Source organism: Choristoneura fumiferana, chromosome 7 (assembly GCF_025370935.1).
Source record: "Choristoneura fumiferana chromosome 7, NRCan_CFum_1, whole genome shotgun sequence".
In the NCBI taxonomy this organism is placed as follows: domain Eukaryota; kingdom Metazoa; phylum Arthropoda; class Insecta; order Lepidoptera; family Tortricidae; genus Choristoneura; species Choristoneura fumiferana.
The window spans coordinates 14,080,954-14,105,406 of NC_133478.1; the positions used below are offsets into that span (position 1 = coordinate 14,080,954).

Consider the following 24,453-nt stretch of genomic DNA (forward strand, 5'->3'; position numbering starts at 1 on the left):
CGCGATTTACATAAGTATTCCAATTTAAAGTCAATCTGATAACTGGAAGTTGGTCAAATTGAACTTGCAAGATACAGACAGACAACGGGACAGGTGAAACTAAATAAAAGCTTGTAAAAACCGAAAACTTTATTTTATCACATATACACGATTACGCATATCTTGCATAAGCTTAGTTATTATAAGGTCGCGGGTGAGCAAAGAAATTCTTTTAATTCATTAACTAAATGAACTTTACTCGTATTTTTGCCAGCAGAAAAAATCATCGTAATGATTTTTAAGCTTTTCGTGTTCGGTTTTTGTTCGCTTCCTATTTGAGCTACTATTATCAAACTCAAACTCAAACTCACAACATTTATTGACAAGAAAAACACACTACATCACAACAAAAACACAGTAAAAACATAAATAGGAGAAGAGAGGAAATAAGAGACATTGTGCTGTAGTGTGATGCCAAAAGGACTCAGCTCAGCATGTGCCGTAGCCCTGTAACCAGAGCTGCAGCGCTGGTTTTCAGCTGAACCCCGATGAGTGTGCACCCACGTAACTAAACGCGTAATTATTCGGGAAAAGAAAAAAAACTACATATTATATATATTATATAAAATTATATAATATTATATATAAATCATGACAAATATAAGAATTATAAAATACCTATAACCATATATATGTGGGAAAGAAGGTTTTATTTAAATGATTTATTTGCAACATTGGTTGTTTTGATTTAAAAAAGAAGAAAAGTCAGTCGTGAGAAGTCAGAGCTACGCTGTCCACGTATTGAATTGCTTTCTAAGTTTAATACAGATTTTACAAGATTAACTCGTTTGTTTTCGACTGCCACTCCCACAAAATTATGGGGGCTCGTCCGGGATGGTGAAAAACATCGAGTTCAAGACGAAAGATCGTAAGCTGTAAGAAGATTGTTGTTCTGAAATTCAAAAATAATTTAACGACATTAGTCATCGCCAGTCAAGCCTGTCAGATATGATCAGTGTCAAGATTGCGTTTCGTTACTGCAAATTCACTACGAATGTTGATGTACGGCGCGGATGTAAAAAATGCGTTTTGTTCTTACAAGATGTATAAAGGTAGACACCCACTTAGACTGCATTATAATATTACAAAATATTAAATGTTTCAAAGAACTATTTAAAAATATCAACGGATTAAAGAATTAATCTAGAAAATAAGACGATTTTCTGAGATTACTAAGACGTAAAAGACGAAAACCGGAGATATTTTAAGAAGTCAGTATGCCACGTAAGAAGAAAGATAGCATTTTTAGACCAGAGCAAGAACAAGAGCAAGACCAAGAGCATCGAGATGAGGAAGATGAGGAGGAATATGCGAGCGCAACGCCGCGGATTTCATTTACTGATTTAGAAAAATCTATGACATCCTTTAGTGGAGACGACGCTTATGGAATTGAAACATGGATAACAGAATTTGAAGATATTGCATCGTTGATGGAATGGAGTGATTTGGAGAAGCTTATTTATTCAAAAAGGCTATTAAGCGGAAGTGCCCGTTTGTTTCTGCGATCACTACGGGGCATTACAAGATGGAGTGTTTTGAAGACAGAACTCAGGGAAGAATTCTGTTCCACCCTGAACAGTGCTGCGCTACACAAACGACTTGCATCACGGAAGATGAAGACCAACGAGACATACCAGCAATACTTTTTGCACATGAAAGAGATAGCCTTACTCGGATCTATCGAAGATGAAGCATTGATGGAATATGTATAGACGGCATACGTGACACAGAATTAAATGTCAATTCTATATGGAGCAAGTATATGAAAGCGTTCAGGAAAAAGTTAAATTATACAGTGAAATACGAAAGAAGATTGATACAAAGACACACAATTCTACGACGCTTTCCCCATCACCTAGTACTTCCAAAGAATATCAACCGAAGCCGAAAATACGCTGCTATAACGGTAGTACTGATCACTTTTCTAAGGACTGCACAAAAGGTGTAAAATGTTTTAAATGTAACAATTTTGGACATAAGTCGACTGAATGCCAGAGCAACGAGAAACAGCAGCTGACGATACAAGTAAAGGACAAAGATTGTTCCGTTGCACCATATAAAGACGTGCATATCAACAATGTCTCAATGAAAGCCTTAATTGATACAGGGAGCGATGTAAATCTTATCAAGGAATCGTATGTTGATAAAATCAAACACAAGAATTATAATAAAGACTCGGTACTGTGCCTGAAGGGCATTGCTGATTATAAAATACAGACTAAAGGATCATTCTTGGCGAGTATCCAGATTGACGACTGCTATTTTGACACAACGATCAGTGTTGTGGACGATGACGCCATACCAGTTAATGTCATACTCGGTAACCCAATTTTAAACGATGTTGAAATTAGATTTACACTTGAAGGTATTTCGGCCAGAAGACATTTAACTACACTGCAAGATTTTAAAGAGGATGTATTTGATGTTGCACGGATAGGATGCGAAGACGAAATTAAGACGATGATTAAAGACTTTAATCCTGCAAATCCTCAAAATGAATCCATTGCCGAGTCCGATTGTCCGATTCAACAAAACTCAAGACGCCTTTCGCCATTAGTGCTTGATGTGGTCAATACGCAAAATCCAGGAAGGATTAACGCTGGTATAGGCACTTCGAGTAAATCAGACTTTGCAAATCCAGTTATTCTGATAAAGAATAAAAATGGCCTTTATGCACAAACAGCTAAAGAAAGATATCCGTTGATGCTTGAAGAAAATTATGGTAAAATTGAACGTCGACCTGGAACAAAGATGAAACGAAAATATGATTATAAAGCTGAATGCCGACCTGGAAAAATGAAAAAAGTTAATGTACTTACTGACATAGCATCACAAAAAAGAGCATACGAAGACGATGACCTGAAAATAAAACTTGAAAATAAATTGTTAGAAACTGAACCTTATAAAGACTACGTTATTGAAAATGGAATTTTATGTAGAGTGAAAGATGGAAATAAACTATTTATGGTACCAAAGAAAATGCAAACTGAGGTTATGCGAAAGAATGAACGAGAAAACACAGCATAAGACAGAAGAATGAGAGATATCCAAGATCGGAGGATTGATGCATGAGACGGATGAATGAATAGGATGGCCGTGTGGGAAAGGAGGTTTTATTTAAATGATTTATTTGCAACATTGGTTGTTTTGATTTAAAAAAGAAGAAAAGTCAGTCGTGAGAAGTCAGAGCTACGCTGTCCACGTATTGAATTGCTTTCTAAGTTTAATACAGATTTTACAAGATTAACTCGTTTGTTTTCGACTGCCACTCCCACATATATGCGTGGAAATTTGTACAAGATGATTTAAAAATAAAATAAAAGAGTAGCAATAAATTCAATAACGATAATAATAATATAAAACAATAATAAGTAAAATAAAATTAGGGACGCCTCAATTAATTATTGTGCCCTTTTTTTTTTTCATTAATAAATAAAAGTCTCAATGGATCTATGTTCTTATCATAGTCATACTTATCAGCCGTATAGGACATCCATTGTTAGACATAGGCCACCCCATAGACTTAAGTTCTTATGGGCGGAAGAGTAACGTCCATAAAGGTGCGACCAACCGCTGCTTAAAAAACGGTGACGGCACGGAATCGCAGTGACGCATGCTCTCCACACGCTGCTTAAAATACGGAATCGCAGTGACGTGTCGTAAACTTCAGATCTTTACAAACAAAAGTGGTGAGTTTACGGCATCTACTGCGATTCCGCACCGTTTGCGTATTTAAGCAGCGGTGTGGAAACATGCAAAAACGGTGCGCATACGATGCGTCACTGCGATTCCGTACCGTCATCGTTTTTTAAGCAGCGGTTTGGCCGCACCTTAATAATGTATGTTATGGTTTTTATCGTTTGCCCGATTCATAATATGTCTAATGTTTAGTTTTCTCAATATTATTTGCCATAAGTATTTTTTTCTGAAATGGTATTTTTCTTCAGAGTTGACATTAACTACCTAACACTGATTTAAGCGTGTATTTTGGATACTACCTCGAACTTTAAGGGTATTAGTGAAGGCCTAATAATCACGTTTATAATGTTTTAGTAAAAAAATTGACTTATTATTTTCTAACAAGAATAATTACCGCAATGTATCATACGTGACACTAGTTATTTTTTGTTAAAACGTCGTACTTGTTGACGTGACAGCTGTCACAGAAGCTTCTCTCTCGTATCAAATTCTTGTACGTACATGTTGTCGAAATATTTTAAAAATTATTACGCTCTGGTAGTTAATTCTAAATTAACAATTTGTATTGATATCGGTTCACAGCACTAAAATCTTCGTCTGTTACCTCAAGGTAGTATCAAAATCACCTGTATAAGATGACGTTTAAAAAAACTGAGAGCGGTGGCGCGTAGTGTGCGTGTTGCGGCAGCCGCCGAGTCGCGTGCTCCTGAGGGAAGGGCTACGAAATAGCCGAAACATGTGAGCTAAAGTCGGTTTAAGACGTGAGTTTTCGTAATAATATCATTTAAATATGAGTGAGTCTCAACGGTAGTTCATGTTAAGATCTTACTGTAACTTAAATTGTGAATAAATGGTTTTGAATTTGAATTGAACATTGCAAGTTAAATTCGGGCAAGTAAAGGTATACGTGTATGTATTTGAATCAATAGGCAGCCACCGCTCTGTGCAACCGCGTCAGCTAGTGTAGAACTGTAGACCCTAACAAAGGAAATAATAGGCATTTTCCAGTCCATGCAGAGAAGACAAGATTGGTATTTTTTGGTAAAATCAACAGCTTACACTATTAAACATTACAGCCTTATTATAAAAAGTTAGAGCCTCCTTGAAGGCCCTTGAAGGCGATGCTAATACATGATTCATAAACGTCTGTTAGCTAATCAGTCGGTCAGGCTCTGCTAAAGTTAGAGGACCGTAGACCTATTTTCTCCTGCTAAGTCACAAAATGGCCGCCACAAATTTGAACAGTGACTTTGACAGAGCAAAAACCTTAAGGAATGATATTTTTAGTGAAGGGAGGGTTACGCAAGATTAAAAAAATCAGGAAAAAATATTTCTACTAATTACTTTACTACATAATATGAAAAATAATTAGGAATTAACAAATTACAGCTTTTTGCACTCAGGAAGAACATAAACATGCGGATCGGAATGGCAGGAAACAACATCTCGCTTTTTTTTTAAGTTGATCTTGTTATTGTATCGTAAATATCTTTCGGGACAATGCAAGCTTAGGTAAGGTAAGCTTGCTTTTCTTTTTTTATCTCTTCGCAATATCGCTCTTTTTTTGGCGCATTCATTTTTTAAAATGCGCAAGAAACTAACCTAAGCTCGCGTGTTTCGTAAAAGTTTGTGTTTTCCTGCTAATTTGCTGTACTGCTGTCAATTTTTTAAATTCTCATAAGGCCATTTTTTTGTCTCTGATTTTGCAAGATGGCAAGATAACGCGTCTAATCCATCTATCAGCAGCTAACAACTAGCAGCTGCTAGCAAGCGTTTTTAGAATCATACTTCTTGACAACCGTCTACAAGCTAATTATGGAGGGGGCAGCAGCGGAGGAGATGAATTATAATTGCGGATTTAATAATAATAAAATTTAATGATAAAAGAATACAAGTTTTACTTAAACTATCACGAATGGTTTCGTGTTGTCCTATAGGACCCGATGTTAGGTGTCGAAAGGCCGCGAGTCACTGTGCACACTGGTTTTGTAATTAGTTCGAAACTGATTGCCTAATTCACTGTGTCGGCGACGTAGCGTGGTGACGTAGTGTCGTGACGTTGCGCCGTGACGTTGAGTTGTCGTACGAGGTGCTGACGCGATGACGTAGCGCTGTGTAGGGCCCGTGCCTAACACCTCCCCTCTAAGTCGAGCTACTATTTGCTAGGTTTAGTGCAAATGTAGCGGCTTTCTTCAGCTCTATATTATCTTGCTTGATATCGACTTTCGCTCTGGCTCGATGTTTTCGATATAGTATGAAGGCTGTTACACCTGCTCCGAATAGTATGATAAGGTACAATGGTAATGTAGTGTGGTAGAGGGTTGAAGATTGGATCGCATTTGTCTCGATCGGCTTTTCCATAGATATTTGTTGCTCGATAGCTTCAAGATTGCTCAAATTGATAGAGTTCATTCTCAACATGGGGCTAGATTGCTGGCTTCTGGTTTCTGGTTGTATTGACATTATTTTCAGTGGTTGGCCTCGGAGTTTGTTATTAATGTTTACTATAGTAAACTGTGAAGACTTGAGAGAGCAGTGTTGCGGGATAGTTGCGACGTAACTTCCGTTCAAAATGATATGTTGCTCCTGCTGGCAGTTGATTTGTACTTTAGTAGGATTTGGAAATGTTATGGCATAATGTTGATCGTCCAGCTCCAATAGAGCCTCCTTAGACAGAGAGATAGGCGTGGTTTTACACGTTCCATCTATCTCCTGTAAATGAATGAGTTTGTGAATACAGTCTCGCTCCGTACGAATCTGATGGCTGAGTTTTTGTTGGCAGATGTACCAGTCGCCGGATTTAGGGCATTCTGCCTCTACGTACACATATTCTTGAGGGTTGGTTGCTATGAAAGGATATGGAGGAATAAGGATGCGCCCGTATTTGTTTGGCAATGGGCATAACTTATAAAAATCAAATGAGCCTTGACAAATAATTGGTACTTTTAGGACAACTACTAAATCATTCTTAGAAAAATAAGAACCTACATTTATGAAGCTATAGTAATCTCTAGTATCTAAATCTAAGATTTGATCTTTGCTATATATCTCGTGCAATTTCCCAATCATGTCCTTTAGAGAACTTATACTTAAAATAGAGTGGTGCACATTACTTAACTTACTGAAAGCTAATATGTTTTCTATACGTAATAATTCGGTATATAAGTCGTTTATATTTTCACTAACGATATTAAACATTTGGGCAAGATGTGCATAATCCAGCAGTTTTCCATTGCTTAACATACTGTCATTCTTTAAATTTAATAAATCTTTACTTAAAATTTGCTGATTGGTATTCAATGCTGACAATATTTTCTTATGTTCAACCATCCATTTTTTATTTAAGCTTATATGTTCATTAAAAGTTTTCGACAATTTTTCGTCATTGTTTTTTAGAATTTTGAGAGCATGATCATATCTAATGGCGTCATTATGGTCTAAGTTGCCGCTTATGCTTTTAATAACTGAACCTAAAGGATCTATAAGTCCTCGTCGCACTCTTTTGCTAGAGAAAGTACTCAACTGCGCCGAAACCTTATTGAGTTTAGCATACAAATATTTAATTTGGGATTGGAAGAAACGAAATGTATTATTTGCTAAGGAATTACTTGCGTTAGTAAGCTGTGTTTTGATGAGGTCAATGTCGTCATGTAATTTGCCAAGCTGAATGCTTTGCAAAAATGTGTGGTAGTGGGAAACGACTTTTGTTGGTCCCATTTTAAAAGGCAGGATTCCAGGTCCATCATCGAAACTTTCAAGGTGGATTTCTTGGGTTAGGGCCAAGCTGATCCATGTCCACATCGGTAGATGAAGCCTGTAACAATTGAGATTTACGTACTGGTTTAAGTCGGGACTTAGGAACGGGGCCTCGTTTTTTGGAAGTGTATATGTGAACAGGTAAGTCCTCTTTAACTGTATCATGGGTGTATCTAGGAGCTATTTTTTGTCTATCTGCAAGAGGGTTTCGTATGTAAACCTCTTGCTGGGGAGAGTATTCTATGTTAGGATTTCTGTTCATATTTACTCTTGTCATTATGGATTCTCGTTGCTCTAAACAGGAATTATGCACAAGGTTATAAACAGTTTTCATTTTGTTACGATGGTCATTAATATAGTTCTGCAATAGAAGTTCTGTTACGTCAATGTCAATAGGGTCTCGTGGGTCGAAGTGTCCGTTTATTAAGTCATAGGGTCGACATTTAGTGAAACTATGTATTGAGCTATTATATGCCAATAGAGCGTAAGGTACTAAATGTTTCGAGTGCTCACTACTGTTTTCGAGTTTTAGTATTCGCAAGTGTTCTAGGAAAGTACTATGAAATTTTTCTATAATGCCATTTTCGTTTGGTGCATGCGCCGCGACTTTGTGGTGATTAATCTTATGAACTCTTAGAAATTCTGCAACTAGCTGGTTCGTGAACTCGGTACCTTGATCCGTTACTAAAGTTAAAGGCAGGCCATGATGAGTGCAAAACTGTAATAAGGCTTTTACAATACTAAGTGCGGTGCCATCAGATAACCGGTATGCCTGTGCGTATTTAGAGAATGAATCGATTATTGTTAAGTATTTTTCGCGTTCAACAGTAAATGTGTCAGCGTGGATGGTAACGAAAGGTTTTGTTGCCGGCGGCACTACCTGGAATTGCGGTCGAATCGGGCAACGTTCGTACTTAGCTTGACCACACACGATGCATTCGTTTATGTATTTGGTAATGCTGTCGCGCATTTTTGGCCAAAATATTTGTGTGCTAATGCTAAATATGACTCATTTATACCGCGATGATTTGTCTTACCTTCGTGGTATTTACGGATAATTTCTTGCTGTCGTTCAAAATTGGAAACATTTTCTATTTCAGATTTCACTAATACTAATTTCATGGACGTGTTTTTGAATGTATTTTGTATGATAGGTACTATAGTATACATTTCTTCTATAGGCTGGACTAGTATTGCTGTACGATATTTAGGATCAACATGTTTAGTAATTGCGGTTATTAACTCCAGTTCCAAATTTTCTTTACAGATTTCAACGTATGTCCTTAAATGTGTTTCAAATGGCTTGTTAGGGTATCAGAGATACGTGATTTTCGGTCGATGATGCGGAAAACTATTTGTCTAGTAAATTTGTTAAGTGGATCATCAGAAATAGGAATTTCTAAATTGGACTTTCGTTGCTTGTATGGTTTGTCTCTGTCTGTCTGTCCTCCAAGTCATAGACATTGGGAGTTTCAGGTGAGTTTGCTATCATTGAACTGACCTCGTTATGTATTTCTATACGTGACAATGCATCAGCGATGGTATTAGATTTTCCTTTTTTGTATATTACCGAAAAGTCGTATTCAGATAGTTTCAAGCTCCATCGGGTGATTCTGGCATTGGGTTCTTTAAGGTTCATCATCCACTGCAAAGGTTTGTGGTCGGTTATAATTTTGAATTTACGACCAAAGAGGTAGGGTCTAAAATATTGAGTTGCCCACACAATCGCTAATAGTTCTTTCTCAATTGTGCTATAGTTTAATTCGCTGTCATTTAATGTACGGGACGCAAATGAAATAGGTTTATCGGAAGTTAAGGGTCCCTGCGAGAGGACGGCACCAAGGGCAACGTTAGAAGCATCTGTTCGAAGGATGAATTCTTTGGAAAAATCTGGGTACTGCAATATGGGGTCATTTATAAGCAAAGTCTTGCATTTCTCAAAACATTCTATATATTCCTGGTTAATGTTTACGCCTTTATTTTTCTTTAGGCACTGAGTTAAAGGTTTTGTTATGCGAGCAAAGTCCGGAATAAATTTCCTATAATAACCAAGTAGGCCTAAAAATTGCTTTATTTGCTTTGCAGTTCTTGGTAAGGGATATTTTTTTATAGCTGAAATTTTATCAGGATTGGGTTTTACGCCCTGTGGAGTAATTATATGCCCAAGATAAGGAGTTTCCTGTTTCATGAACTCTGACTTATCCATTTGGATTTTAAAATTCGATTCCCTTAGTCTTTGGAATATTTTTCCAGATTGATTATATGTTCCTGAAGGGAAGTGGAAAAGACTAATATATCGTCCAGATATACTAAACAGATAGAATTTTGTAATCCTTGTAATACGTTGTCCATTACGCGTTGGAATGTGGACGGGGAATTTTTTAAACCCATTGGCATGCGTAGAAATTCGTAATGACCATTTTCAACATTAAATCCAGTTTTATGAATGTCGGAAGGGTTCATCTCTACTTGGTAAAAGCCACTTGCCAAATCTAAGGTTGTAAAATATTGACATTTGCCTAGTTTATCTAGGATGTCTGATATGTTGGGGATGGGGTATTTATCATCTATTGTTTTTGAATTTAGCTTTCGAAAATCAACTACTAATCTCCACTTTACTTTTCCGGATGCGTCAGATTTTTTTGGGACTACCCAATGGGTGCGCTCCAGGCTGATGTTGATGGTTGAATTATTCCCTGTTCTAACATTTTAGCTATTTGTGTTTTAACTTCCTGTCTGTGAATGTACGGATATCTATATGTCTTGCTATGAATAGGGACTTCATCTGTGGTTTTTATGTGGTGTTTTATTTGATTGGTAAATGTAAGAGGTTCATCCTCTATGTAAAATATGTCTGCGTATTTGGTACAAAGTTTCCTTAAGTTGAGTGTCTCCTCTGTATTTAAATGATCTGTGCGCAACCGAGATAACACGTGTTCAACTCGCGAAATTCGCTGTGAGTCATCACTGCGACGACACCTGGTCTCAGAATTAAATAACTCAGCGTTAACCGGCTCGGTTAGCGTGAATATTACATCATGTGGGAACGGATTGGTGATTTCGACAATACCTTTGTTATTGTTTGCGGTACTGATGCAATTACTTATAATGCAATTACAAAGTACTTGCCTTTCCACGAAAATGTCGCCGTTTTGGACATCTACTGGGGTTTCTACTAGTATGGAAGAATTTGCGGGTATTACGGATTCAAGTAAATTTATATTACCGGAGGTGTACATACATATCGGGTTTATAGCTTGTGGGGTTCTAAACTGTCGGGTTCCGTAATTTATCACGGCTTGCCATTGTTCTAGCAAATCACAGCCAATCAAACCATCAAAGTAGTCATGGAATTTATAAACGAATAATTTCAGCGGTTGATCACTATTAAATTCTGGAAAAGACGGGATCGTTATAGAGTAGTCATTGATTGTGGATGCATGTATGTTTGTCACAACAAATGGATCGTATTGTAGTGGATATTCGGTGTAAAATTGCTTGACAGCTTCGGGACTGATAAAAGATTTATTCGCGCCGGTATCAATAAGCAATTTTAAAGGTGGGTTCTGTATTTGTACATAGGGCAACTGTTGTTGATTTTGTGAATTAATTTCTATCCGGGTAAAGTTTTCGTAACATTCTTGCAAAAATTTTGAGGATCTTGGGTCTCAGCTACGGTGTCCGGTTCCTGAACTTGAGTTATCTGTTCGACATCATCGGAAGGTACATATAACTCCGGGATTGGTCGTAGTCATAGTCATAGTCAGCATAATAGTTGTTGTCAACGTAGCTTTCGTCAGAAAATAGGCATTCATGTAAATTTGTATTTGCATTGTTATTATTACGGTGTGGGTACTGATTCCAGTTTCTACTTGGGGCTAGAGTGCGGGCTACAGGATGACTAATACCGCTCATAGGTCTGGGGTAATTTTGATTCTGGTGGGGAAATATGGGTCTTTGGGGAATCTTAAACCCTGTGGACATGTTAGAACGAGGTAATGCTCGAAACATCTGCTGAGTCCTGGATGGGCCAGCCTGCTGTGGGTTAGTTTGAGGTCTAAAAAAATTAGTATTGTTATCAGGTCGCTGCTGCTGAAGATGCTGCGTGTTGTTATTGTATGGCCTCTGTGGAATGTTAGTGTTGAACTGTTGGAAAATTGAGGTTTTTGCGCAATTTCGTAGTTTTTATTTTTGTTTTGTAAATACATTACATTGAGCTCTGCTTGTGCGTATTCGAGTGCTTGTTCCAGAGAACTAGGTTTCATACATCTAATGCGGGATCCTAAAGGTTCAGATAGGCCTCGTAAAAATGTTTGCAAAGCTAGATTCTTATATAACTCTCTTTTCGCTGATATGGTGGTTTCTACGGATTCGTGCAATTGAACGTAAGTTACTATGGTGCTCAGTAGGTGCTGACATTTTTCATAAAATACTTGGGGAGTATCACGACCTTGCGTCATCATAGACAAATCTGTATATAACGCAGTTTCATTTCTGCGGTCAGAGAAATTATTTATAAGTGATTCTCTAATCCCGGCCCAAGTGTCAGGAATGCCATTGGTGGCAAGGGTTCGCGCTGCGGAACCAGTTATTTTGTTTAAAATTCCATTTAATATGGATAAATTATTTAAATCATTCCCGGCACCTGGTTTCACATATGTCGTAATTATTTTATCACACAAATTAAGAAATCTAACCAAAACATTAGGATTACCATCGAACTCTGGTACTACTCTAAGGGCTTTAAAAATATCATCTATATCTACTTCTCCCATTTTCTCGTGTTCTGGTATACTACTTAAATTTCTAAAAGAATCGCTACGCGCGGTGCGCAGAACTTTTCGTTCGCACACCCGAGATCGGGCAGAAAGTGGGTGAAAAATTTTGGATATTGGGAAATACACAGGAATGCAACCAAACCCTATGTGTACTCACCACCACATTTCACGATGTCACTTTTCTTCCTCTTACTCAGGCGGCAAAATGGTCTCCTCGTCTGTGCTGCTCAGGTTCTTTGAAGAGCCAACGTGCACGTAGAACGTGATCAGGACGGATATCGATGTTAGATTTCGCGTACCGACTCGGCTCGACTCACGACTGCGCCAATTATGGAGGGGGCAGCAGCGGAGGAGATGAATTATAATTGCGGATTTAATAATAATAAAATTTAATGATAAAAGAATACAAGTTTTACTTAAACTATCACGAATGGTTTCGTGTTGTCCTATAGGACCCCGATGTTAGGTGTCGAAAAGGCCGCGAGTCACTGTGCACACTGGTTTTGTAATTAGTTCGAAACTGATTGCCTAATTCACTGTGTCGGCGACGTAGCGTGGTGACGTAGTGTCGTGACGTTGCGCCGTGACGTTGAGTTGTCGTACGAGGTGCTGACGCGGTGACGTAGCGCTGTGTAGGGCCCGTGCCTAACAAGCTTAATCAGTCTGCTAAGTAACAGACCGATCAAACCTCAATTAAGGATTTTTTATGAATAAGGCTGTACACCTTTAAGAACGAAAGTTATTTCTTAAAGTTTTTGCGTCATGTGCAATTTTATCACGTTTACCAAAAAATAAGGCGAGTTGGGAACGTCTTACTCATCACTTTGTCGCCGCCATTGTAAGTCGCGCGGCGTGACAAGCGAGCGTCATTACTGACACGTCACACGCGCTTTGCCGCGTCACGTGACACACAATTGGTAAGGATAAACAGCTTTTTTAACCCCCAACGCAAAAAGAGGGGTAGTATAAGTTTGACAACTATGTGTGTCTGCATGTCTGTCTGTACCGTAGCTCTTAAACGGATGGGCCGATTTGAATGCAATTGTATTTAAAATAAGGTTTTCTAGCGATGGTTCTTAGACATGTTTCAACAAAATCGGTTTAGCTGTTTTTGAGATATTGAACTTTGAAGTGACAAAGTCGGGGGTTTTCCAACTTTTTGTTTGTTAGGTTAGGTTTTAGTAATGTTACAGGACTCTTGCTCTGTTGTAATCCGGATGCAATTGTAAAAAACTTCGATCAAATATATTTACATAACTATAATCTTTAACTTAGCAAAAGTATTTAGTGCTGTTAGAAGTAGTTTCATTTCTTTACTTCCCAATCCCCCACGCGCTGTGTCCTCAAAACAGCTGACTCACGACTCATCGACGAGCCCGTCACTTCTGTCCGTTGGTAATTATCTGTGGCATAACGTGACGCGGCGACAATATTTGCTACGACAACTTACGGCCAGCAAACAATTATCGAATACATGGTGTGTGTAGTGAATGCAGCATTGCGCGTTAACTGTTCAAAGCACGCAATGGATAAGAACTTGCTAGCTGTGTCATCGGTTGTGCGATTGTGTAGCCGTGGTCGTGGTAGGGTTTATCAGACGGCGGCAGCCCTGCCGATTGTCTATTGTCTCGCAGTGGAAAAATAGGGACGCCTGCGTAGGGGGCGCTGATTATTGCGATCGATGGGCGATTAACGAGTCAAGAATGAAGTTGCAATACAATGCTTATAAAATATAGCTGTGGCTAATAATTTTTACCATTTGTTCACTATTTATTAGATTAATATTGCTACATCTACATGTTATAGTACATTGTGTATTAAGGGCGGTAAATAAGGAATTACGAACGAGATTCTATTAGAAGCCCGAAGTCGAAGACTGAGGGCTTTAATGAGTCGATGTTCGTAATTTTAGTACCGCCCGTGCGACATACAATGTTTTTCATCACATTTGCAAGTAAAATTTTATATTTGTAAAAGAAAAAATATAATTGTTCCAAATATTGCCGATACCTTAGGCTGTGCTCTTGGCAGCGTCGCCCTCAACCTCCCCCTCCCTCGGCACTCGGCATGCGCCGCAACGTGCGTGTGCATGTGGTCCATGTAGTCCTGCAGCAGCGCCATCAGTACGGGCACTGACTCATTGACCGACCTTGGGCTTCATGACAAGAAAATTTGTACGGGCAATGACTCATTTACCGACCACGGGCTTCATGAGAAGCACATTAAGGTCGAGGGTTTTATTAGGGGGGTTGCAATCAAGGTAGCCTGCATGTTACGACACTGTTTACGAGCAAGTGTGATGGAAATTATTATAATTGAATATTATGTTTTTGTTTTAGTCTTGCTTGCTGCACGTGTGGTTGGCCGTGCCAGTTGTCAATGTCAATGTCATGCTTGGCTTGTGTTGGTAGCGCTGACCATAGACAGTCGCGTTCACAATTAGGCACGGTCCGGTCGCACGCGCAGCGTGCAATGACGGCCTCACGGTCCCGCCGGAAGACCAGCGCCAGCTCTTGAGCCGGCATTATGCTGAGGTGGGTCCGTTTCGGGAACAGTAACACTGTGTTGTTTTCTTTGTTTTACTTCTATATAATTATTCTGTCACTGTTCCGAATAAATGTATTTTCTTTCTTTCTTTCTTTCTCTTTCTTTATGAATTACAGTTGCCGCCGCACCATACGCGTGAATAGATCTATACTTGATTCGGATAGGTATTTAACTGAATGTAAACAAACTCCAGCTGCCAGATTTGGTAAATTCAAGGATTTTAAACATTTAACTTATCTATCATTGTAATCCAAACTAGACTAGTGTGTTTAAAAACGGAAGTTTTAATGTTTTTAGGACACCATTTTGACGTTGTTTTGTTTACATTTAGTTAAATACCTATCGAAACCAAATATAGATGGGTTGGAAATTTCGGGATTTTGCTAGAGTCGTGTGCGGGTGTGTGAGTTTGTTTGATGGTTTTTAATGCCAAAACGGCTAGACAGATTTGAATGAAGTTGGATATTATATAAATAGTTAGCTTTCGGAAATTATATTATAAGGTTTCGAAGTTATAGACAGTAGTCGGCCGTGACGTCACGGCTTGACTCACTTTTCACTAAGTTATGACGAGACGGGCGTAGAGTTCTAAACTTCGACGCGCTTTCTCTTGGCAAATTCGTGTTTAATTGACAAAAGAAATAAATATGTGTGTCCATTATTTTTTTAATAATCTATCTGAATAATCATACATATTTTTTTAATCACACATAGAATAACCTAACGAATAAAAAGTTGGAAAACCACCCGACTTGGTCACTTCAAAGTTCAATATCTCAAAAATGGCTAAACCGATTTTGATGAAATATGTCTACAAACTATCGCTAGAATACCTGCTTTCAAATGAAAAACCACATTCAAATCAGTCCACCCATTTAAGATCTACGGTGCAACAGACAGATACACATAAAGACAGACAGGCACATAGCGGTCAAACTTGTACCCCTCTTTTTGCGCCGGGTTAATAATATAATAGGACTGTTACAAATTAAACCTAAGCTAACTTTTGGTTGACATTTGAACTATAAATTATAAATTAATTGGAATTAATTTACCAATTTAACTACGAACTCAGAATTCGGGCAAATTAATATTGATTCACGGAACTCTCAAATTTATTAGGGAAAGTCAAACTTCTACGCGATTTCGTAGCAAAAGTTGATGCTGATTGTTGTAGGTGCCACCTAGCGCAATTAATCTGGCACAAATTATTCTTTATTAACGAATTTCTGCGTAAAGTCTCGCCTTGGATTCAGCGCAGCGGCTGATATAACAAAAATACTTTTTAAAAGTAAAATGAGGACGTCAATGTCAAAATATCTTTTTTCAATTAAAGCTATGGCGAGCTATTAACTTCAACAATTTTGCTCACCCGTGACCTTACGTGTGATAGCTACAGCGGAGCTACATGATCACCTCATTTGTTGCATAAATGTAGCTTTAACAGAAGGTCGCTGGTGAGTAAAGAAAATGTTTAAGTTCATTGATATGGACCTCCGCAAAGTAACGCCTGATTCAATAAATTATAATAAACACTTATGAAAGACAAAAATCTACCATCGGTTCGGAAAGACCTGTGTTAAAAGGAACCTGGCTAGAAATTCAACAAGGTATTTTTTTTTGGAGTCTTTTTCGTGTCTAGATTCCTGTCCAGCGGTGGTGTAGGGGTTATAGCACGCAGCACGGATTGCTGAGGACCTGGGTTCGATTCCCAGCGCTGGTCTCTTTTTCTGGTTTTTCTGTGCATCCATGTCTCAGTTTGTATTTTCGATATTTACAATGTTATTTAATGGCATAGGTCCTCACATTACAAGTATTCAGTTAACATACCTAAATGTTTAGTACGCCATGACGATGATCTCAAAGCACTGACTAACAATATCCAAGTGATAAATCAGCTGACCTTGGCTATATTTTTAATAGCCAAGTGGTTAATATCAATGGTTACTTACGTACGAGTACATACTGGAATATAACCTAACCTAAATTTACCAACAAAGTTGGAAAACCCCCGACATTGTCACTTCAAAGTTCAATATCTCGAAAATGGCTGAACCGATTCTGATGAAACATGTCTAAGAACCATCGCGGGAAAATCTGAATCGGTCCATTCGATTAAGAGCTACGGTGCCACAGACAGACACACATAGCGTTCAAACTTATAACACCCCTCTTCTTGCGTCGGGGGTTAAAAACGAACCATTTCTGAATACAACCCGCTTCTCGCTATGCTTCACACCCCATCCTTATCGTTTCTAACCAGTGATTAAAGAGTTTCAATTAAAATTGTTCTGTGTTGCGAAGCGAATAATGGAAGTCATTTGCTTTTCATTGATTACAACAGACACGGAGTTGACATAGAGGTGACATGAAGCCTAACGGAGTTGACATATAGGTGACATGAAGCCTAACGGAGTTGACATATAGGTGACATGAAGCCTAACGGAGTTGACATATAGGTGACATGAAGCCTAACGGAGTTGACATGACATGAAGCTAACGGAGTTGACATATAGGTGACATGAAGCCTAACGGAGTTGACATATAGCGACATGAAGCCTAACGGAGTTGACGCGGAGTCGGCATCGAACAATAACCTAACCAACAAAAAGTTAGAACACCCCCGACTTTGTCACTTCAAAGCTCAATATCTCAAAAACGGGTGGACTGATTTTGATTAAACATGTCTAAGAACCTCGTCAGAAAACCAGCCTACAATTAAAAAAACCCGCATTCAAATCGATCCACCCGTTTAAGAGCATCGGTGCCACAGACAGACTGTCAGACACACACACAGACACACAGACGTACATACACACAGCCACACATAGCGGTCAAACTTATAACACCCCTCTTTTGCGTGGGGGGTTAAAAAGTGAACAGTGGAGACCCATTAGTGGGAATTTTTGATATGGTCACGATTTTAAATGAAGTCGGGACTGCTTAATTTTAAGTTAGGTACTTAACAGAGTTCTAGACTAAGACTTCGAGCAGATGGTGATGATTACACCAAAGCCTGATGCAATCAAGCAGGTTTACCATTTACTTTATCAAGCGTATTTTTTCAATTATTAAGGTGCGACTAAACCGCTGCTTAAAAAACGGTGACGGCACGGACTCGCAGTGACGCACCCACAGATTACTAATATGTAGCTAGCTAGACGCACCGTATGCGCATAGTTTTTATCGCATGCTCTCCACACCGCTGCTTAAAATACGAAATCGCAGTGACGTGCCGTAAACTTCAGGTCTTTACCGAAAAAAATCTTGCCGTTTACGGCACGTCACTGCGATTCCGCACCGTTTGCGTATTTTAAGCAGCGGTGTGGAAAGCATGCAAAAAAACGGTGCGCATACGATGCTCCACTGCGATTCCGTACCGTCGCCGTTTTTTAAGCAGCGGTTTGGACGCACCTTTATACCTACACTTCTCACGATCGCAGACGTAAGCGTCCTTACCACAAGACTTCTAAGCCACCGCAAGTTAGAAGCATCGTTTTAGGCCTTATTTGCCCTCCCTATCTCGCAGTCCCGTGCCCCCCACATGCGTTATCGCGTCCCGACCCAGCTTTGCTTGTGTGCAGAGCTTATATTTGACTTGTTAACTCCGCTAACTACGGGTCTTTTGTTAAGTCGGCACACTTGAGATTTGTCGTCGGATTAATCTTGGCTCGTTGCAGTGACCTTAAGAGACGGTTAAGATTTGAAAGAATTATTTTTGGGTGACTGTATTTTTTGTTGACTGTATTTGCATTGTCGTCCAAACTTCATTTCTGTACTAAATTTGAAGCCGATACAATTAACCGTTGAAGAGTTCCGTCCTGCGGAGACGATCCTGGCCGGACTACCAGAACGTCAAATAAATTTGAAGTCAAATAAATTAAAGTGGGTTAAAATAAACTTACAAGATTTGACCCAAACAAACAGGGCAAGTTAAATACCTAAAAGCTTGTAAAACTCAAGCAGATTCATTCCGAGTCACCAGCACCGAAGGTGTTGTGTAACTAATGAAATCAATTTACGGTTATGAGCCAGAGCATACACAAGAAGAACAGATGGCCGTCGCAGACGAAAAGTTCTCAGAATGGCGACTGCGAATCAGCAAGCATAGCGTACGATGTCTGGTTAAAGCCGCGGGTTCACGGTGGATGCAGGCTTGCTCGAATCGAAACCAACTGGAGTCTATGGGGAGGCCTATGACCAACATGGACTTCCTATGGCTGATGTGATGGTGATGAATTTGGAGTTAAACATGANATTAAATGAGATTGTAGCTTCGTAGCCCTTCTTTCATCATCATTTAAGATGTGTGAGTAGCCAGGGTAGTTTCGTGTTCAAAACACACAGATATTTTAATTTTATCATTCAATCCATTGCAAAATTGAAGTGGCAGTGGACGGGGCACATAGCTCGCAGGATTGATGGCCGATGGGTCAGAAGGTTCTAGAATGGCGTCCGCGGACCGGGAGACGAGCTGTCGGTAGGCCTCCAACAAGATGGAGCGGAGCGACGGCCTGGTTAAGACCGCGGTGGATGCGGAAAGCACAAGACCGGTCTGAGTGGAGAGCCTTGGGGAGGCCTATGTCCAGCAGTGGACGTCTTTCGGCTGACATGATGATGATGATTATTTAATCCATTCATGCCAGCTGTTTAAATCGACCTGTACCTAAATGCCACGAGTCACCGATAAATGCTGAATATTACAGGTATCCCGCGCGGAGCTAGAAGAGCTCTGCTCAGACTTGTGGGCGCGGGTGTCCTCCGTTCTGTCCCGCGCGGCGGCGGCGGGCGGCGCGAGTGCGTCGGCGCGGCTCGTGCTGGCGGGAGGGGCGGCGCGCGCGCCGGCCGTGCTGGCAGCGCTCAAGGACCAGGGCTATGAACCCTCGCGGTCCATTAACGCTGACGAGGCTGTCGCCATGGGCGCTGTATACAGGTTAGTTTTAGTACCATCAGCCAAATATGTGGTCTACCAGCCTAAAGCTGATAATCGTTTGCGTGTCATATCCTCCTGAGCCCTCGCATACTTTATAAAGGACCAATAACCAGCAAGCATAACGGCCGAATGTACTTTATAAAGTACAAATTGTTCATTGAATGAAGAATTTTAAGAATTTTGAAATAAAATCCAAAACAACCAAGTTGGTGAACCACTTCCGGGTCGTATAAGTAGTATGTCTGTTAAAAAAGTTCGGGCCCAGGAGGATAAGACAATAATGCCAATAGACGTGTCTGTCACCTTGAAAGTTCGACTTTAGTGACATATTAATTTGATCGGAGATTATTTAAAAATTGATAAACCTCTTATTTGGCTGATGGTACATACGCACTTGCTTGAGTAATCGGGCGTTTTGATCGCTCGGTTAACATTCAACTTTATTTCACCTATGAGAGAGTTCGATGTCAAATTACAATAAGTCCTAAAGTTAAACGTCGTTACCACCCCACGTTTATTAGCACAACGGAAATACAAGCCGCAAGGTTTTTAATCATGTGTAATGCATGTGTAAAGTTTTCACAAAAAAATATCTCAAAATATCATATCTTTTAATAATACTTGCCAGAACGGTAAAGAGGAAAAAAAAACTTCGCATCAAATAAGTTTGCGTCTGATGCTGGCGTCGCAAAGTTTTTACCTGCACCTAACATGATTAAAAGCTACCATGGCTTCAAACAAGCAAACTTAAGTGGTGTAAAGTAAATTGTAGGTGTGTACTAAAATGAGATTTTAGCTGCTTGAGGCCTTAACCCAGCGCTCCATCACGATATATTATAACTTATAAGCTAAGCTGCACTCAACAAGTCAGCTTATATTTTCAATTGTGTGCGCGCTGTAGATTCTCAGAAGGACCATGGGTATTAGCTCTCGCGCTCTATGTTGATAGGTCGATAGTTACATGAGCTGTGTGTTCTATTACTACGTTCAACCATATTAGGCTACGATGAGTGCTCCCGCAAGTGCTCTGTATTAATTCACAAGGATGACAACCCTGATTACTGCAACTTGTGAATAGAAATTCTCTAATCGTACTCTTGTGCTAAATTCGTGTAATAAATAGGGATACGCGCTCGATGTCCTATTAATTTTGATCACGCTTCCGTTATGTTAAAAAACTGGTAAAATACAGTTAAAGAGCAAGGAAATAATTAATCAATGCGTATTTATTATATTTAAGGTAAAACTTGTTAGTGGTGTCGTTATAATTATCATATCGTTGTTCCCAGGGCGGCGTCTCTAGCCACAGGGTACAAAGTAGCCGCTCTTAACGTGAAGGACGCAGTACTGTTTCCCATTCAAGTGGTGTTCACTCGGCACGTCGATGGAGCTGACAAATTGGTAATTATATAAATTGACCTACAATATATATCGAAGAGCTAGTAAAAGACGACCTTATAGGCAGCAATGGAAATGCACATTTTAGTAATTATAAGTAAAATGAATCGCGGCACTGGCCACCGTTTGTGTATAATAAGTATTACCCTTTTTGGAGAATCGAAAGAAACTAACTATCCCACAGAACTTTAGATAGCTGATAAACCATTGCAGTTGATTCGTGCTTTATTGAGTTTGCTAGAAATGTGTTCTGAATTATTATCTCCATTTTCGGACTTACTAAAAGATTTTCTTAAAAATTTCAGGAACAGGTGAGGTTATATTTATTTCACTTCTTATTCTGCATAAAATTAAGTGTTTCGGTTGAGGGTAATTTAAGGGTAGTTTTGTTTTTTAATACTCGTGTGGCAGTTTTCTTATAAGCTTATAACCAACCTGTTTTGCCAGGTGATTTTATATTTGCAGAAAAATGTGTGGGGCAATATTAAAGGAGAAAATAGTCCGATAAAGCTAAAAGTTAGCAACTTTGGCTCTCTTGGGACTGCTAGCGAATATTCTGGTTTATTACTAGCCGTTGTGTCGGACGCTGTCTTATTCTTAAGATTTTAATGTACCGTTCTTACTAAACTTTCTTGTTACAGATTAAAAGAACGCTCTTCAGCCCAATGAACCCCTACCCGCAAAAGAAAGTGATCACATTCAACAAACACACAGATGACTTCTCATTCCATGTCAATTACGCGGAGTTAGACCACATTCCCCCCACTGAACTCCTGAACATTGGTTCATTGAACCTCACACAAGTTGTATTAACCGGAGTAGGTGCAGCCCTGAACAAACATACCGGCGACAACGTCGAACACAAGGGCATCAAAGCACACTTCAATATGGATGATTCTGGTGTACTAAACCTTGTCAATGTTGAATTTGTCGCGGAAAAAACTGTGACAGAAGAAGAAGATAAAGACAGTACGCTTTCCAAGCTTGGAAGCACTATTAGCAAACTTTTCGGCTCCGATTCAGAAACACCGGAGAAACCAGAGGAGAAACCGGAAGAGAAGGCACCAGAAACCGAAAAGAATGACACGGCAAAAGCCAATGAAACTACAGCTGAAAAACAGAATGCCACCGATTCAGATAGCAAGCCGAAACCGAAAGTAGTTGTTCTAAAGGAACCTATTAAAACCGACGAGCAAGTGCTGGTTTTACAGCCTTTATCATCAGACCAGTTCAAAACATCCAAAGCTAAGATTTCTGAATTAGACACTATCGACAGAAAACGGGCTGAGAGGGAGTCCGCATTAAACACTCTAGAAGCTTTTGTAGTTGATGCACAAATGAAGATGGACATGGAAGAATTCGCTGAATGTGGAACACCTGAAGAAATTGAAGAAGTAAGAAAACTCTGCAGTGAAACCTCTGAATGGCTCTACGATGATGGTTACGAAGCACCCACAGAAATGTATGAAGAAAAACTAGCTGTGATCAAAGAAAAAACCAATCCTATATTTTACAAACATTGGGAGCATAGAGAGAGACCCGACGCAGTTGCTGCTTTACGTAGCATGCTCAATACGTCGAATGAATTCCTTAAGTCCGCAAAGAATTTTACGCCGGAAGTTAATCCAGAAAAGGACATGTTCACGCAAGTAGAGATTACAGTACTTGAGAAGAAGATAGATGAGACTAAATCTTGGCTTGACAAATCAATCAAAGAACAAGACGAGCTGAAGAAGAACGAAGAAATTAAGCTAACCATTGATAGTATTAGAGAAAAGATGGCTAATTTGGACCGAGAAGTGAAATATCTCGTAAACAAGATGAAGATTTGGCGCCCGAAGAAACCGGTTAAAAAGGAAACTGATAATAAAACCGAAGAAACAATTATAGAAGGTAAAGAAGGTGAGAAGGTAGAGGAGACCCAAGAAGAAAAGCCAGCGACTGAGGAAATTCCAGAGCAAGAGAAACAGACAGAAGATTCTGGCGGAGAGACGAGCGAGGTGCCGCAGTTAGCCGACGGCAATGACGAACATTCCGAGTTATAATAGTGAGGTGTATTAATTAGTCTAATTTATTTTTTACCTTCGGTGTCTGTGCGAATTGTTCGCTTTTCGTATTATAAAAAAGTTTTTGTTTTTCTATTTATTATTAGAACAGGTAGATTCATTAAATCTTAATGACATACCTAGACATTTTCCCCGTACATTAAAAACATGACAACGTTGGATTGCTACAGTCACCAGCACCAATATCTGACACAACAAGCGTGCATAAATATCTGATACGACTCTATTTCTAGGGCCAGAAGGACGTGTCAGATATTTTTGCACGCTCCGCTGTGGCAGATATTAATGCTGGTGACTGTACAAGACGTACGTAGTTTTTTTTTTAAATTATTGCTTACGTATATAAAACCAGTGAACAATCACCTACTTATTCTGAGTGCACGTTATGATTACGATCTCAATATCGGATTTATTATTATTAAAAATACGAAGAGCGGGCATTTAATGCGATTAAAACAAATCTCAACTAGATTTACGGCCGCCTTTTTTCCTTCTATTCCAAAATTCTATTTATTGTTGTCTATGGTTTGGTTATTTTTTACAAATTACTTTTTTATACAAGCGCGGCTTTTCTTGTCTATGGCTAACGCGGTGACCCCAAAACAGCAAATGACGCGAGAATGTTAACGTATTTATAAATGTAATTTTATGTGATATAATATAAATGGCTATAGATTTATGAGAGTTTTCCTGCAATAGACAGGGTAGGCATTTATCGGATTCTTAATTTGGTGGCTCTGTTACACATCGGACCATCGTAATACTTGATTCACGTTATTCTAGTGCTCTATGGTTTAAGTACGAAACTGGGTCAAGCTACTGGATTAAATGGCTAAAGTATGTGGTTCAGGTGTAGAAGTTAGTTTGTTGTGTTTGATTGATTGCCGCTTCGGACAACGATTTGTAAGAGAGCCATAATAATGCTCACTATGAGATTCAATATTGTGGTCATTGATGATGAATTAAAACTTAGCCTTCCTACCTTTTTCGTTTGTCTGGCACAAAGAGATTCAAAACTAAGTGCTAAGTATCTATAGTATTTATTTTAATTGTATTACAATCTTGTAGTATGCTATTCCAGAAGTGAGAAAAGTATCGCTACGTAACTTGAATGAAGTTCTGTCTGTAGCAGAAAAACTGTGTGCAACAATGTATGAGTTTTAAGAAAATGTACCTAATGTCTTAAGTGATATGTCAACATTCAGTCGCAAAAGAAATACATTATACAATGAAGTAA

General features: G+C 39.2%; 1 protein-coding gene across 1 annotated transcript; it reads left to right on the forward strand.

Moving 5' to 3' along the window:
- The first annotated feature begins 1,256 nt into the window (after window positions 1-1,256).
- LOC141429941 (hypoxia up-regulated protein 1-like) lies at window positions 1,257-24,453 on the forward strand. Its single transcript, XM_074090495.1, has 5 exons — window positions 1,257-1,745; window positions 2,020-2,359; window positions 19,521-19,752; window positions 21,042-21,153; window positions 21,792-24,453. The coding sequence occupies exons 1-5, from the start codon at window positions 1,257-1,259 to the stop codon at window positions 23,193-23,195; spliced, it is 2,577 nt and encodes an 858-aa protein (XP_073946596.1). The 3' UTR covers window positions 23,196-24,453.

Coding starts and splice junctions, on each gene's coding strand:
- LOC141429941 (XM_074090495.1), top strand. CDS start 1,257: ATGCCACGTAAGAAGAAAGATAGCATTTTTAGACCAGAGCAAGAACAA. Junction 2,360..19,520: donor ACCAGTTAATGTCATACTCG/GTAACCCAATTT, acceptor AATGCTGAATAT/TACAGGTATCCCGCGCGGAG. Junction 19,753..21,041: donor GCCATGGGCGCTGTATACAG/GTTAGTTTTAGT, acceptor CGTTGTTCCCAG/GGCGGCGTCTCTAGCCACAG.